Raw genomic sequence first — 12544 nt, forward strand, 5'->3', positions numbered from 1 at the left:
TGCTGTAACTTATTCGTAGTGTTTGCTCCTGTAATGGTTCAGCTTCCCCTCGGGGATCATTTCAAGCTTCATCTTATCTTATCGCAGAGAGACACACGGGACCTAAATAAACTGAATGATTCATGTCCCCATGGAAACAATCTGCACCGGTGGGAATAATCCGTGCTATTATGAAATGAGTCTTCTGCTTGCTCAGTAATGAAGGCAATATGAAAGAAGAACTTCTAATGCATAGATTACACGGCAAAACCATACGAATATAAGAAATGGTGAAGTTGTTGAAATTATGTCAAACTTTAGGACATGTGCAAAATGTCAATTTAATATGACAAAAAAAAATGTCTCCACACACCCACACGTGCATGCACTCGCACACACACAGCATCACATGCACTCCTATGTGTTAGCCCGAGCTGCAGTCATGTGCTCTTCATTTAGCACGCCACCACATCCTTCACTGTTCTGTTCTTCTGTTATGTGTGGGTATAGTATGTGCATGCACATGTTGAATTACTGTATGTGGAGGGGAACAGTATCTTTAAGTTAAACTTCCTGGGTGTGAAGCATGCGTGTTCCCAACCTCAGTATCCTGTTCATAATTCACATACACCCACACTATGTTAGTTTTAGTTTAACTGCATTATCATAGAACTAATACGTACTGGCCTACACTTCTTAGTATACACAGCAGCAGACTAAGTGGCAGATAGTTACACATTTTGATTGGTTAATACAGACTTAAATGTCTTTTTACACTTTGTCCACAAATGATGGGCGAGAATTGTCTGGAACTGTTTTTTTTCTCATTTCTGCCACCGAGTGGTGAAAGGGCGTCTTGACAAGTCAATTTCATCATTTTCATTTCATCCTTTTTTTAAATCGGAGAATAATTTAACGGTGTATGTCCAGATGTCTGGAAGTAGTTTGAGCAGTATGATGATTTTTCCCCCCCCCTTTTCATCATTTTCAGTTTATTACTCGTTAGAACTTCTGCTTCCTCCAGGTTTCCTTTCATGTAAAGCAAATGGGTCAGGTTTTCAGTCATAAGAACCTTAAAGTATCGTGTGTAATATTTTTTGTTTGAATGGTCCCCTCTGTGAACATACTGCTCTGGTTGGGAGCATGGTGTTTTAATTAAAGTGTTACATTTTGGGCTCTGTGGGACGGACATGTCTTATTAAAAACACATCAAAAGTCAGACTCTTAATTCAGAACATCCTTCCAATACAAGTATCTTGGCTTTGGCTCTCTTTTTTTTTTTGGCTGATTTCCTGGTCTTATTTTTTTCCCCCTCTTTCTCTGTCTAGTTCCCAGGCAGAAGGTGACGTGAAGGAGGAGATCCTGCAGCCCCCAGAGCCTCACCCCGTACCCCCAATTCTCACCCCATCTCCCCCTTCAGCCTTCCCGACTGTCACTAATGTACGACAGGACAACGACCGTTACCACCCTAAACCCGTTATACACGTCCTGGCAACCTCACAGACACAGGTGAGCCTCCTCAGGGACATTTATGTAACATTTGTCAATATGACAAGAGACTGTGGCTCCCTTTACAAATAAAGTATTTGTTGTTTTCAGAGATGCTGTATTATCAGAAAAATACAAACGCGTCTCTTTTTTTTTTTTTTTTCAGAGCAAAGAAGCTGATAAGCAGCAGACCAAGTCGGAAACCAGTCTTAACAAGCAGACAAGCCCCTCAGAGCAGAAAGACCAGGATCTACAGGGTTTAAAACAGCAGACTCAGGTCTCAAATCTAGATCTGAACGAGAACTATAACAACAAGACGTCGTCAACTTCGACAAAAACCGAATGTGGCCAGACACCTTCTTCGCCCCTCTCCTCAGCTGTTGAATGTTCCGGTGCTCCTCGGATCGAGAGGAAGCTGAGCATCGAGATTAAAAAGGTGCCCTTACAGGAAGGACCTCGTAGTTTTGACACCTCCACCTCGCTGGGTGTAGCGGGAGGAATAAGCAACAGTTCGACCAACAATGCCGGAGTGCTGCAAAGAAGCCACGCCTTTAAAGCCAGAGGCTGCCAATCCCTGCTGACATCGAGCTCCTCGCTGTCGGAGGACTCGGGCACGGAGGGAGGAGCAGGTGGATGCGGGGAGAGTAACGCGGATGGGGGCGTCCTTACCAGGCCCAACCACCTCCCTGTAAAGAGCGAGAAGGGAGAGGAGAGAGCTGAGGCGAAGGGCGGCCACGCGGCATGGAGTCAACCCTGCAGCAGCCCAGACAAACAGTTCCTCAAAACCACATCCTCATCTTCCTCCTCTTCAGAACGTGTCGCCCCGTCCTCCTCGTCCTCGTCCCACCTGTCATCCTCCTCATCCTCGTCCTCCTCCACCCCTGTTAGGACTGCTCTCAGCTTCACCAACCCCCTGCACTCCGATAACTCGGACGAGGAAGGGGATGGGGAGATGTCTGGAGGTAAGGAGGGTTATCGTACCACAGCGACGACCGTGGTGACGGCGTCCCTCCATCACGGAGAGCAGCTGCCCATTCGGAAGGTGTCACCCATGTCGATCGCTGGGCTGAGCACTCCGTCACCCTCGACAAACACTGCAAGTACGTCAGTTAGCTTGTTTTATTGAATGACTGGAGCTTTAATCTACTGACTAAATCTATGGAACTGTGAAAAAGAATTTCCCTAAGGGGACAGCAAACTAACTAACTAACGAACGCGCTGCTTCTCTGACAGAGTTAGTTACAAAAAGTAAAGAAAAACAGGAACTCCAGGATTAAAAAGTGAACACACTCATTTAACATTTAATTCTACATAATCATTAAAAAAAAAAGAATCTCACTAAAGATCACTAAATATTCAATGTTGACCCGATGTAAAACAAAATTCTTCCATGAGGAGTTTTTTACCAAGCTTATGAGACTGCCTGATATTATTAGTGATTCCTTTTTAACAGAAAAAAACCCAAAACATCAGCTAAAGCATTGGTGTCTTTTATATATTCTGATTTAATGCCTTTAAAGGCTGATTTACAGAAAAAGCCTTTCTGTTGCATTTTATACAGTAAGTAAACATAATGAGGGATACATTTCACTCTCAAAGAAAGCAGGGTGAAATAAATAAATATGTATATGTATATATAATTTTTTTTTAAAATACTCCTTAAATGTAGTGCTTTGTCCACAGAGGGCACCAACATTTACTCAAACTGAACAATCCTCCTTTAATTTAGCCTGCATTTCTTAAAAGCCGATAACCTACATTCATTGATTTAATGTAATTCAGTACTGTACATGGAATCAGTTATTTAAGATTGTGCCACACTTTTGAGGAAAAACAACCGTCTTATTGTAAACAAAAACATGCTCAGGTTCACACGTCCATGTTGGATTCGAAATCTCACCTCCAATATGAAAGTGATTTGATAAATCCTATCACCCAACCCAGAATTGTATCCATTTCAATTTTATGATGTATCCCTCGATAAATTAAAGACGCCTTGAATATAACTCTTGAATTCCTCTCTTTATAACACACACACACACACACACACACACACACATACGCCTAGGGAAACCACACGTTTGAGTCGCACTCAGGGTCACTCAGGAGGCAGATCTCTCATAGACTACATGTTGATAACACGTACTGTATCCTTCATCACACACCACATAATACTGTTCTCACTGCAGGGAAACAAACAGAGGCAGGAAGAGAGGAATAAGAAGCAAAAACAATCGCAGTGAGATAGTTCTTGATGAAGCATGGCTGTATGACTAATTGGTTTTGTGAGGAATGCTGCAAATGTTAACAGGCGAACATCTGTCAAAACAACTCTACTCTTTCTCTTTCTGCTTGTGTGTGTGTGTGTGTGTGTGTGTCTCTGAGTGAGTGAATTTACCAACAGTAGAAGGAAACCCTGAGTTATGTTTGTGCTTCCCTGTGCAGAGAAACTGTGTGTGCATGTTGGATGGTGAAGGATCAACACTGCATGACGCTGATAAACCCACACCTCTGTGCACGTTGGGTTGAACAGAGCGGTGTCACGCTGTTTGTGCATCGGTACGGCCTCACTGTCATGAACGCAGCCTGTTGAGTTGTGTTTTTTTTTTTTTCTCTCTCTCCTCAGAGGATTGAAAACGTTCTCTCCTCTCTGTTGATTTCAAAATCACGAGGTTCTGAAATCTGATTCTTGCTGTGATGGATTTGACTTGGAATGGTTTGATCTGGACTTTGGCTTCGAGCTGTTTGATCTTAAACAGGTTCAAAGCTTGTTGACTTAAGACTTGACTGCATTTTTTAATATTTGGACTTAACTGTGAGAGAGTGCGTGATGCAAATCTACTTGCGAGCAGTTGATTGCTTTAAATTAAATCAGTTCTGATCGGAGAAGTGATGTGGACCTGAAAAAACAGAATACTATAGAATTGATGCATTCACTCTTCCCTGGTAGTGTAAGTTTTGTAACGGAAATCAAAAGAATTTTGCAGACTTTGATTGGGATTTTAAAAAGGCTGCTCACAATGTTTTCATACAGAAGACCAAAACAATTCTAAAAAAAATACCAAATAAATATTTGTATAAATCATTTTTAAATTACGACAAAGATTCTGAGCGAGCCATTTTACTACATACAAATAAATATTTGTTTCTAAACTGCAACAACAAACTTTATTTACCACTAAAGATTTCAAACAGATCTCTATGGTTTTATAACGATCTCTCTTCTTCTTCTATCCAGCACTTCTAAGTTTCATTGAGTTTTAAAAATGACTCAAATAGAACTTGTAAAGCTTGTGCACAAGATGCTAATCCAGATTAAATTCCAACAAAGAGACGAACCCTGTCTACACACTGCGGGGAAAATGCAATTATTGTGAGCATAGTTTATAAAACAATGTCTACACTTGTTACTTAACCAAACGTATACAGAAGAACACAAACAGTCTCTGGACATCGGAGTCAGATTGACCTTTATTCATCCTGGGGAAACATTTGGCTGCCGCAAAAAGTGCTACACAAATTTATAAGCACTCAAATTTATGTTCCAAGGATAACATGTCAATAACATGTACAATAGAATGCAATATAGTAATAGAAGAGTTGCACAGATCCACTTTTTTCATTTCCCACCTGATTCCATACACACATATTCAGATCACATTCAGAATGTTTTTCTTCAGTAGTGTCATAGGTATTATTTATAAGGCTACATGAAGCTGTAATAAAAAATAATGTATACATATCTTTGTGCTGAATTCACATAACAGGTACCAGCAGTTCAGATGAACTGTCTTTCAAATCGAGGCTGTGCGATCGTTCTTGATCTGTGAGGTAGATCTGGGCCAACCATCCAATACCTGAAAGAACCATGTTTCATCAGCTCTGTCCCATCTCTAATGAATACATCTACTGTAGTAATAAGTCCAAAAAAGAAACCTAGTACTATGTGCAATATAAGAATATAAATATATATACATGTTTACCCAAACGGTGAAATATGTAAAGGTATGTTGCTTCAACAGGACAGGTTGGTGCATCATGTACAGAGATGTTATTTACATAGCTGGGATCATTCTTTCCAATAATTTAAATTCGGTGGTCAGTGAAATATCTGGCACTTAACATCATGCTCTCCATAGTTATTCCCAATATTTGAAATGAAATGCAGAAGTCTTTTCCTCTCAGTCCTGTAGAGGAGCGGTTTGCAGTTTGAGCTGCTTGGCTTTCTGGCACTCTGTTTATTTGGGCTGTGTGGTCGCGCTTTGGAGTCGGTACTGATGGCTGCTGTTTGTTTGGTTTGCAAGACTCTTAATGGCATTGTGCTGCTTTGTGGTTGGTGAAGAAGGAAGCTGGGGGCTGCTTGTTTCTGGGGTGCTTTTAATGAAACCGTTGTACTTTTGGTATAATTCACACTTTACACAAAGTTAAGGCTGTTAGAAACACTTTACAAGTCGGATTCAAAATGATTGCACCAAAAAAATGGCAAGAACCATTTGAATAAAATATGAGTAACAGTACATGTAGAGAGTTTAATTCTCCCTCCACAACTAAATGTAATGCAAAAAGGAAAATATCCTTTAAAAGACGAGTTTGCTATCATTTCTTTTCTCCATAATACTGGTATCAGTCTGGCCCTATGTCCTCTGTTGTAGCAACATAAATAAGTGAATTACACACTTTTCATTTTACATGGACTCTGTCTTTGGAGTTTTCATTTTCCTAAAACTTAAATCACATTCCAAACAGCATCAACACGTGTCCTCCTTACTGTAGCGCTTGCTCTCATAAGTTATGCTAACATTGACCGAATCATCCGTCCAAATCGTCATCATCCAGCCAAGCCCTAAAAATGCTTTTTCTTCATCTCGGCTAAAAGATGGCCGCCTTGAATACAGTGATGAATTGAATATTAAAATCTCCCGCCCATAAAGGTGTGAGAGTTCAGGTTCTTAAGACCATGCCAACCATGCCTTCAATAAAGAGGCTAACATACTTACAGCCAATAATCATCGAAGACCTTCCTTAATTTTGCTGCTGAATCAAAAACAGAGAAATGTGTTTTTACTGGCCAGTAGATTAAAAATGATTTTCTATTTAGTGCGAAGCAGTTCTCACACCGCAGCTCATGGTGTCAACTGTTATTCCTTTACATGTAACGACTTCCTGTGTTACATGTCAAACAGACGTGAAGCTAACCGCACTGTTGTTTCAGTATCAGCTCAGAGTTACCAGACTACAAACCACGAGGGGCACGCAGCTAATTAAACAATGTTTTCCACTGTTAATATAAATATCTGTGGTGTGCCTCAGCCTGCCTGTCTCTTCCAGTCAATATGAAGAATGATGAGAAACAGCAGGTCTTCACTTTTGCCGTTTAAATTATCTATAAAAGGACATTTATTACAGTCACTGCATTCTATGAGAGGATGGCAAAAATGTACTCTTAAGTATTAAAAATTGTATAGTAGTATTAAAGAAAAAAATCACCCCTTGAGGAAAGATGAAATGTTGTAAAAAGACATATTCAATGGCGCTTTTAAAATGTATTTATTTTTATTTTTGAGGACACATTAGCAAAAGAAAGAAACAGTAGTCCCACAGTATGCAAAATTAGTCCTAATCATTTATATAATAAACATAATCCAAGAAGTAGGCATAGACTTTATTAATCAAACATGCATTCAAATCAATAGAACTAATAAGATTTGTTTCTTTTGCATGATTTGCTACTCACATGCATCATAATAAGAGCGCAGAGCAGGTATTGTATTTGCTAATGCACAATATGAGAGGTTTGAGAGGACCTTAGGCCCTGTTGGGTAAATAATAGTTTAAGATTGTTGAAAATACCAGTGAGTTAAAAAAAAATCAAGACATTTTACTGTTAAAAAAAAAAAAAAGTGTTTCTTTTAGTAGTTTAAATGTTTTTTTATCCAGGTGACTCAGAAGAGTTTCTGTAACTGTGGCTTCGTCTTGTGAAGTACTTTTGTTTCACGCATAAGAAATATAAGCAATCTCTTCTCAGCAGCTCATTAATCTGACTTCTCGTTTGACCCTTTGACCTTTTAACCCAGATTGCTGGGACAGCGACGACTCCCCTCCCCCCCTCCCTGCGAGAACCCCTGAGTCCTTCATTCTGGCCACAGGTGCGTTTGTTCTGTTCAAGACACGTGTGTCCGTGGTGCTGTGGAGTCACTGGGTCACCTTCTGGAATCATCTCTGGTGTTTCTCTAAATGAGGATAATGAAGGTCTATGGAGAGACTTTGTTTGTGATTGAATCCAGCGATTTTGTGCACTCCTAAAACAAAGGAAGGATCTGATTTTCTTTCCCTCTTGTTCTATTTTCTTTGCTTCTGTTATCTGCTACCTGACAGTGTGTGAACATGTAGGGCACCTGTGTCTCTCATCTTCACTTCAAACATAGATGAACACACATAAAGCAGGTTATCAGGTGTGTTCTGACCTCGCTCTCACAGGACACGGTCTTTAATTACTGGCTCAACCCTGCTGCCTCCTGCTGTGTTTTTTTTCCTTTTCTTCCGAAGTTATGCTGGGATATACAGTAAGAAGAGGGGAGCCTTGATTATTTTATTCTGGCTGGCCTTATCTAGTTTACAACACTGGGAGGCGCCAGTGTTGCAGTATTTCAGAATCTCTGTGAAAAATACAGGTGCCAGTTGACCAGCTGTGTCCCAGTCCATATATAATTGACTCCAAAAAGATGACTCAAAAAAACCCAGTGAATTTAAACAAATTGTCTTTAGTTAATGTTGTACTCAGTCCAGTGTGGATTGAGACACATTAAACTTACTGACAGGCAGATAGGGGAATGATTTATATGGGTATAACAGCCTGTTGGAAGAAAGCAGTCTTTTGGTATCTAAGTGTATGCATGTGCGGGGATGAGAGTGGGTTTGTGCTTGTTCGTCTCTGTATGTTCATTAACATGGCATGTCGGGTATTATCTCTTGTTAAAGTCACTCTCTCTGTGGCTTTCTCTGTCAGACCCACTGGAGGTGAAAACATCGGCCTCAGCGGAATGGAGCGGCTCACATAAAGGTACAAAGACGCCTTCCTGCCTGGATATCTGTGCAGTCCGTGTGTGTGTTTGTTTGTGATTCTTCACAGCACTAAGACAGCAGAGCATTAAGGAAACGGGCCTCTTGTGTTTTACAAATTAGCCGGCGTGCGATAAGTCTGACAGCATTTGTCAAAAGGGCAAGAGTAGGAGCGAGTGAGCGACTAATGACGAGTGGGACACAGAGAGAGAAACAAGGTGAAAGATAAAACCTGTCCCGAGATGAGTGGAATGTAAAATGAGTGTACGCTTATTTGGCTCTGAGGAGTGAATGATGATGGTTACTGCCAATTTATCACCTCAGTAGTTTTGGTGCATGTGTCAGAAGGAACGATCAAAAAAAAGCTTTGAATATAATGCAAAAGGAGAATTTGCGTTTTGTTGAAGTTCCTGCTGATAACCGTCTTTTAATGTCATGAACTATGTCGAGTCTTGGCAGGAAATTCAGTTCCTGTATTGCTGTGAGATTTCACACTTACTGATGTAAATATCCTTCAAGTTTTTTTTTGTTTTTTTTGTGCATTTAAGGTTAAAGGTGCCCCAGCCAATTGATGTTTAGGTATATGTAATGTATATGATGATAAGTTATATAAATAATACGTTTGTAGTATTTCTTTTCTGCAGCTTTCATTGGATTTGCATCATGGAGGCCAAAATACTGATATGGCAATACAACAACATCCTAAGTCTTTTGATGCAATTAAAAATTGTAGATATATTGAAAAAAACAAACAAAACAGAAACGTCTTTAAAAACAGTTTATTGACTCCCAACTTCATCCGCCCTCTGATGGGTACTTAAGACGTAAAGAAGGGTAGTATGAGATGTAGCAGCATGGTCACAGGGGAATCTGAATCTCAATATGCATCATTATGTAGTTCTCTTGCAATATGTCTATTATAGCAGGATCAGTGTATCGTGATGTTATTATTGTGGGCCACATGTTTTATATGGTATTCTAGCATATTGTATCCTAAATTACCCTTAAATTCCCACTGCCACTTAAAGGTCACATATAGGAATAAAACGTAACCATATTTTTCAAACGCTAATGAAGAGAAAAGTCCATCCTCTCTGTCTTTTGCCTGCTCCATTTTTCACAACTTACTCTAACAGGCTTTTTAGTGATTTTCCCTTAATGACATCACAAACTGCAGTAACCCCTCCCCCCAGGTGGGGGACACTCCATCCATGTAAACAGTAGGATATGGAGCGAGAAAGGCCAATCCCCTTCGACTCACTTGATTTAAAGCTACAGACACTTTTGGTTCTGAGCTGGGCTTAAATTAAGGGGTTTATAGGCAGGCATAAAATACAGAATCTGAATGTATTTTTGAGCAAGGAGCTTCACATGCGTACGTGTTCTGGGGAACTCTGAGACTTATTTTAAGGGTTGAAAAGGAGAACAAACTGTGACCTTTAAAACCACGAGTATCTGCACTGTTTCTCCAACTCCTAAAGGTGTATATAATTGTGTGTCTGTGTTTACTTTGTGTAGATGTGTCAGACTGTGTTAAAAAGACATCTCCAGCAGACCCTGGATCAGCTGGAACCACTGCTACAGACAACAAGTCAGACCTGGGTGGGTAAGTTGGCTGCCCTTACATGTTTTGTCTGAGTTTAGTTGCAATGCTATTTTTCTGGTTTCCTCTAACCAACCCTCTGAATATTGTTTTGCACATGTGATGATGTTTTTAGTTTCTATGCAGAAGACTTCACTGACAAACATATTTTCTATTGTTATGGCATTTTAATTTTAAATGTTATTTTGCTGATTGGACGCGTAGCTTTAAAGGTCCCATATTCTGCCTGAATTCTGGTGTAATATGCTCTATACTATGGCTCCACGTGTCTTGTGCACGTTTAAGTACATCTATGTGCAAAAATTCAAATTCTGCAGAAACGCAGCTTCTCTTACGTCCTCCATTTTTTTTCTTTTTTTTTTTTTCTTTTTATTTCCTATCCTACGTCCTCCTGTTAGTAGAAGCAATAGCTGGGGTCCCTAGCCCCCCCTTGTTGAAAATGGAAGTGTGACATCACTGTTCCAAGCCCAATGGCTCGTTGTAGCAAGCACAAGCTCATGCTGCTCCGCTCAGAGCAACAGTCTTCATTCCTAATATGGTAAAAGGGACGTAACATTTCCAAGTCATTACTGTGCTGATCAACTGACCAATTACAACAGAGCAGATCAGCAAACCAATCAGACTTGGCACAGGTGGGGACCCTGCTCATGTGTTAGAAACACAGGCAGATGTGACAGGCTGCATGGAAAGTCCGTAAGTACATAAAAACTGAAACTTTTTTTGAACATTAGCAATTGTGAACATACTTTAGTATGCACATAAATTAGATATATGAACCCCAAAAAGGGCATAATATGGGACCTTTAAGGCTTCATGTGCAGACGTGATAGTTTTGAGATCAGGCAAGGTTTCTCTCCCCAGGGCAATATATTATTTGCTTTTGTTTTTTTATGCTAAGAACTCCTTGTCCCTCTCCTGTCAGGGTTCGGTAACCGCTGCATTCAGCCCAAAGGCCCCCGTGAACCCCCCCTGGAGTGGACATGATGGAACAGTCAATCCGTGCCGTCCACCAACAAGAGTTCCTCCTCCATCAGGATGAAATCCACCCATCTCACCTGGCTGGTCCAAAAAAATAAAAATAAAAAAATCATAGATGCTAGAAAGACAGAAAGCACAATTTTATACAGAAAAACCTTCTGTGTAAGTGTGTGTGAACACCTTCTCCCCTTCAGTGCCACTGTGCAAAGCAGAAGAACACTTCGCGGTTGAGTGGCTTGTCCATTTTAGAACAAAGCCCATGTTTTCCTGTTAGATATTGAACTTCTCTAAAACTGACCTGGGATCAGTCCTGGTTATGATTTAGAATCTTATGGTTTATCTCTTGGAGCTTTAGACACATCATTAAAATTGGATCATTCTGAGACGGATTCCAGTGTACTAAAAAGTGTTCAGCCTGGAGTCAATTATCTGTCAAACCAAATGAGAAATTTTTATTTTTTTTATTTTTTTTGGTTTAAATCGTAATCAGAATTGATCTTTAATTGGATACACTGATTACCTAGGCTTAACTGAACTCAAAGAAGCTGTCTTGCTTCCTTCTACTGAATAAACAACAATCTTCAAAGCGAACCTAGATAATCTGTCACCCATGATGCAACCTTTTCTGTTGGGTATGTACAGGTTGCCAGGGTGCTCTCTCTCTCTCTCTCTGTCTTTGTCTCTCTCTCTCTCTCTCTCTCTCTCTCTCTCTCTGTCTCTGTCTCTGTCTCTGTCTCTGTCTCTGTCTCTCTCTCTCTCTGTCTCTGTCTCTGTCTCTGTCTCTGTCTCTCTCTCTGTCTCTGTCTCTGTCTCTGTCTCTCTCTCTCTCTCTCTCTCTCCCTCTTTTGTGTGCTGGTGCTACATTACAAAGGCTCAGCTTAGAAACAGAAGCACACAAGCTGACTGTTATCTTTTTTTTACTTGTTCCTTACGTTGATCTTGGTTTCCTGTCGAGATGAACTGCAGTAATGTTAGCTTGGGTGCTTTATATTTCCATGCTGACCTCCCTGTTTACCAGAGTCATTGATTCATGCAGTTCGGTCATTGCAGTGGTCAGAGAGATGCCTGCTCTGCGGTTGTTTTTGGAATTAGAAGATATCTTGGAAAATAAGTGTATTTATTTATCTGTCAAGTGTCATCTTACGTATGTACCTTTAATAAGGGGTTAGTGTCAGACAGAATTTAGCTTGACTTTAGAACTGGGGAAATGCTCAAAATCCACCAACTAGTGCTTTTAGAACTCCCCAATCAATGTCATGCCATCTCATTGATTTTATTTGACATCAAACTTAAACCTAACAACACCTTTGGTTTTAACAGTGAGTTTTTGGCCAGGAGTAGTGACTTCCTTATAAACGGATTTGCTCATTATCCTCCCTGTAAACTTATTCTATCTACACTTTTTTTCCACTGATAATGCAATTCAAATGTAAAGTA

The 12544-nt window shown here is 40.2% G+C and overlaps 1 protein-coding gene across 4 annotated transcripts in view; it reads left to right on the top strand.

Annotated features, from left to right (window-relative positions):
- The window catches only part of ptpn12 (protein tyrosine phosphatase non-receptor type 12), a 46742-nt gene extending 35044 nt beyond the window's left edge, over positions 1-11698 (top strand). The window contains exons 13-17 of one of the 4 annotated variants that reach the window (XM_079334834.1): positions 1308-1488; positions 1634-2567; positions 8474-8527; positions 10045-10132; positions 11052-11698. In XM_079334834.1, the coding sequence (XP_079190960.1) occupies positions 1308-1488; positions 1634-2567; positions 8474-8527; positions 10045-10132; positions 11052-11061 (1267 nt within the window). In that variant the 3' untranslated portion in view covers positions 11062-11698. Of the gene's footprint in view, positions 1-1307; positions 1489-1633; positions 2568-7541; positions 7982-8473; positions 8528-10044; positions 10133-11051 lie in introns of those variants that run through there. The other 3 variants (XM_079334832.1, XM_079334835.1, XM_079334833.1) reach the window with 3 other exon arrangements.
- The last annotated feature ends 846 nt before the right edge of the window (positions 11699-12544 follow it).

Source organism: Symphodus melops (genome assembly GCF_947650265.1).
Source record: "Symphodus melops genome assembly, chromosome: 22".
NCBI classification, from domain to species: domain Eukaryota; kingdom Metazoa; phylum Chordata; class Actinopteri; order Labriformes; family Labridae; genus Symphodus; species Symphodus melops.